The following is a 4721-nucleotide window of genomic DNA, read 5'->3' on the forward strand; positions in this document are numbered from 1 at the left end:
GAGTCGGCTCCGCAGTCTGGCGTCCTGGCGACGATTCAACTACAGCATAGACAGCCTTAAGTTTTGATATATTTGCATGCTGCAACAAAATTGCAACGCAGACAATGCGGGAAATCTTTCGGTAATGAACTTTAATGGTGTCGACACAAAGACAGCGACAGCGAAAATAGTCCTTACTGAATATGCATTCAAGTAATGAATATAAAAATTATTCTTAAAAGCAAATGAGTTTAATTAATTTCGTTTCCATTTGTCTGGCTTGCAACTAAAGAGATCGCATTTAAACAGATTTATACATTCAAAACCACGATAGTTAAGATCAAATTCGGAATCTTTTTTATTTAATCAAGATATATAGTACTTAAAATTCGTAGTAATTGTATTTGGAAAAGAACAATTCTAGCTATCCTTTCAATTAATATAATTACAAAAAATATGAACATGAAATTAAAAATCCCATTGTAAGGATCGCAGTTTCCGGTTTGATATCTGTAAAATTTTGTCTGTGTCCTGCTAGTAATCGACAAGCAAACATTAATAGCATTTTGGTGTTTGCTTGGTGGCTGTGTTTTCACGCAGATAAGAAGCCAAAGGAAGCCGTTACGTAACCGAGCCACAAAACTTTGTGGGACTGCGTCGAAAGACATGGCAGAAGTCCTGCTCCTGAGTTGGTCCTGCTGCTGGCGCCTTTCGCTTTGACACAAAGCTGCAAGGCAAGCGGAAAGTTTTCGGTGCGCCAAACTTTTGGTCAATGCAGTTACATAATACAGGGCCGAAAACCCCAACGTGTTTTTGTATGTTGTGCTTGTTTTTGGATTTTTTTTTTTGTTTTTGTTTTTGGGCCAGCTTGGTTGAGACTGTCGTGTAATATGAGCTAAGCGAGGTCAGCTGCTAGCCGCTGTGTTGTTCTTGCATATATACGCTTATAATTAAGCATAATATGAGCCAGATCCTGGACGGCAGCCTCCGTTCCACGTGCTGGGCACTAAGTGTTGGCATGTGGTTTTTACTGTTGCCAGGATTGCGATGTCCTTGTTGTTGGGTTGTTCTGCATTTTGTTATTATTTTTCCCTTTGTTTAGGACTGGTTGCGGCAAACATGGTGGGTCTGCTGTTGCTGCTTCTGTTTCTGTCTCGGCGTGTATGCGTTCGTGTTTGGTAGTCCCCTTTTGCAGCATAATTTGCACAATTAACACTGCAATAAAGTTTTTACGCCAACAATTAAGCGCTGCCAGAAGAAAGTTTAATTGGTAAATTTTCGTTTAAATAAGTATAATAACCAATTAAAGGAAAGTCTACGTTCGGCTGTTCCAATGCAAAAGCAGAGCGTCAATTTACAAAAAGTCCAAATGTATAAATTTATTAAAAAATAAATTTAAGATTGGGAGACTTTGACCTAGTACTCAACAAAATTTCCGATTGATAGAAACTAGTACACTATAGGCAAATTAAAAAGGACTTACATTTTCTATTATCCTTTTTTATACTTATAGCGTATAGGTTTAGGTCTCCGATATGTTGAGCCGTAGTCCTAGACTATTGAAGAATCCAGAGAGGAAACAGCGTTTGGCAAAATTCCAAGTTGGAGACTGCTCGGTGCTCGAGATGAAAGCTCCTCCAAAAAACCGTCGAATCCATCAGGTTGCCCAAATTGGCGACGGTTTGACTTCCCCTTTGGAAAGTTCATCGAACAACTATTCATCTGATAGATCCAATCCCCTAACGAAACTTGAGGAGGGAGAACAGGATGCGGACTACTGGGAGTTGAAGAAGGTTTTTCAAAAACTTGACCTCTCCGACCAGATTGTCCTCTATCGCTCCTTTCGCCTCCTTCCCGCCGCCTGCTACACCCTTTGGCGGAGTACCAGGAAACGGCTCGACTTCCGCACTCTTCATAGGGATCTTGGCGAGGCATCCCAGAAACATCTTATCGTCCACATGAAGGATCATTTCAAGTACATTTACTTCGTCGCAGATAAACTGCAGGTGGGTACGTTTACATAATATTTCAAAAGTTTATCACTCTGATCGTTCATATTTCTTAGGAAAACCTTAATGTTTTAGAAAAAGCCGGAGTCAAGTCGGTAGTATCTGTTCAACGCTGCGAACTGCTGATGGAAGAAAAAGCTAAGTCTGTCAGTCAACACTCTGGAGATTTTGGTGGAAATAGAATGGCCCAGTGGCCACTGCATGCTCTTCCCAAATTAATGAGAAATTTGCGCCGCCTGAAGGTCGACTGTGAAATCCAGGTGCACTTCATCGAACATTTTAAGGAACTGGAGTTACTAGTGCTCAATGGCTTCATTGCGCAGACTGCTCTCACTGGGATCTTAGAGCGGTGCCAGAAATTGACCAAACTATTTCTTCGATTCGATTGCGATACACTGAGCTTGAAGCTCATTGATAAGTGTTCCCATCTAAGAGACCTATCTTTGACCACAGGACTGTTTTCTCACCAAAAGGATCTTGTCATGAAACTGACTGATCTTCGCCTGTTGGAGTTGACACAATGTGGAACGAGAAGTCAGCTGACAATTGAGTGCCTGCAATTTATACTAAACAGACGGAAAGATTCTGTGCAACTGATTCAAATGGATTGCAAAGGCTTTCAGGACCCCAATTGGATGAAGGAGGTGGGAATGAATCGGTGCTCTCGATTGCGGGGATTGGTCCTGGCAAACTGCTACTTCTGCGACCGCGAGATCAGTCAGCTCTGGTTTCCAAGAGTTCAGAAATACATTGCTCTAATTAACTGTCCTGATATTAAGGACTACCAGTTGATAGATATGGTGCGAATGTGTCCCGGACTCAAGGATATCTACTTGATGGACTGTCCCCAGTTGAGCTGGAAGGTCCTTCAAGGTATTTACCGAATCCGCAAGAGTGAAAAACTTAGCTATCCCATTACCATCATTCTCAGTCAACACTCGGAACTCAGGCAGGCCTATCAGTCCATGGTACGTAGAATGTTTTACTTATAAATTTTACTTAAAATACTTTACTTTAAATATTTATTTATTTATTTATTTATAAATTAATATAATATTTATTTATTTTATTTTACAGTACTCAAACTTCTGGTGCTTCAAGCTTTCCTTTCTCAGAATGGAACGCGTAATTCATCCATGTCGACCGATTAGAGATATACAATTATTTTTTAATAGCATCGAATAGTAATTTAGAGTTATAGTATCCACAGCTGTTTTACATATATTCTAAATATATATATTTTTTTTTCTTCGCCAAATCATCAATGTGAAATTGGAAACAGCTTTCAAGATATTCCTATGTAAGCATCCTATTTTAATATATTTGCACTGTATATATTTTTAATATGCTTTAGTATGTTGAAGTAAATCTTGAATTGAATTAAAAGTTTTTGCAGTCTCTGTTGAAATCCTTTATAAAAATGCAATATATATATCCAAGCACCGTAATTTACTACTCAAGTTGATAAAGTTAATTTCCGTTAACCTCAAAATAAGCCACACAAAGCAAATTTCTCATCCTCACCAGGAGGCAACAACCGAAACCATAAGGCATTTTCAGCTTATTACGGCTCATTTCACAAACATTTTTGTCTCGCCCACATGGGCGTTGGAAATGGGCGGAAAAGCCGGGAAAAGTGTGGAAAAGCGGGAAAAAATTCCGGACAAAGGAAGCCAAAAAGAATGGCAGTGAAGCCGGAGTAAACGAGGCATGCGGCAACCAGTAATGGACAATGGCTCAACAAAGACATGTGAATTATGTCATCTATTGTTTCTAGATTACTCCGAGGAGCCAAAAAGCAGATGGCAACATTTCCTTTTCCACTGCCACTTACTACTCTACTTTTCGATTAATTAAATTGTGTTTTGCTTTCTTATTGGATCTGCTGGAAGCCAATTAAATCGGCAATGAACCACGAGTAGCCTTAAATGAGATTTTAAGCTTTTGACAGATTGAGTTTTGATTGGAAATGGGAGCTGAAAGTGGAATTGGAATTGCAGTCATCGTTCGGCGACCGTGGCATTAATAAATTTCCAAGTACTTCGCTTCCGGTGTATGGTTTATTTAACGACACAAGTGTGTGCGATGGATGGGGTAAGGCAAGGATGTGTGTGGGGCCAAGATATTGTCCTGCTCCTGCCGTGCGTGAGGCCATAAAACACTCGAAAGTTATGGTCCTGGTCGATGGCTAAATGCATTGGTATGCGTAGCGTAACGAAAAACAATTAGCTGCGGCCAAATAAAAGTGGCCCTCATGCTGCACAACCACTCACACACACACACAATGTCTTTGCACTCGGCAAAAATGCTCAACACACTTATTAGCCTACTTCGATATAAGTAGTCAAATTGTATTTTTCGGAATTTTCATAGTTTTTAGAATGCTGAAATAAACATTACAATGAATATTTCTATGGTTTCTAGGGAGAAGAAAAACTTTTACTCAATATAACCAGCTAACCAAATTTGGCCAAAAAATGTAGTTCTGAGTGTCGCTGTGCGGTATCCATCTTTGTTGTGGTGGTAAAAACTTTTATATGGCTTGATTCGCTTGTTTCCTGCCTTGTCGGAGACACGCCCCCATCCGCCCCCGGGGGTCTTATCACTGTATACAGTGTCTGGAGCGGATTGCTGGCAAAGTCATGTCCTGAATGACGAATTCCAACCGGCTATTATGTTCACGACTCACTCGTCCGAAAGTCGCAGGCAGGAGAAATTGTTTGGCCGGAATCG

The 4721-nt window shown here is 40.3% G+C and overlaps 1 protein-coding gene across 2 annotated transcripts; it reads left to right on the plus strand.

The window, feature by feature from the left end:
* Window positions 1–1355: 1355 nt before the first annotated feature.
* LOC6613669 lies at window positions 1356–3327 on the plus strand. 2 transcript variants are annotated; one of them, XM_002038103.2, is made up of 3 exons: window positions 1356–1985; window positions 2045–2956; window positions 3066–3327. In XM_002038103.2, exons 1-3 carry the CDS (start codon window positions 1515–1517, stop codon window positions 3171–3173), a joined length of 1491 nt encoding a protein of 496 aa, XP_002038139.1. In that variant the 5' UTR covers window positions 1356–1514; the 3' UTR covers window positions 3174–3327. The 2 variants fall into 2 exon arrangements, with proteins under 2 accessions (XP_002038139.1, XP_032583546.1); XM_032727655.1 differs by having other exon boundaries at window positions 1928–1989.
* Window positions 3328–4721: the final 1394 nt, after the last annotated feature.

The sequence above is a fragment of the Drosophila sechellia genome, chromosome 2L (genome assembly GCF_004382195.2).
Source record: "Drosophila sechellia strain sech25 chromosome 2L, ASM438219v1, whole genome shotgun sequence".
Classification (NCBI taxonomy): domain Eukaryota; kingdom Metazoa; phylum Arthropoda; class Insecta; order Diptera; family Drosophilidae; genus Drosophila; species Drosophila sechellia.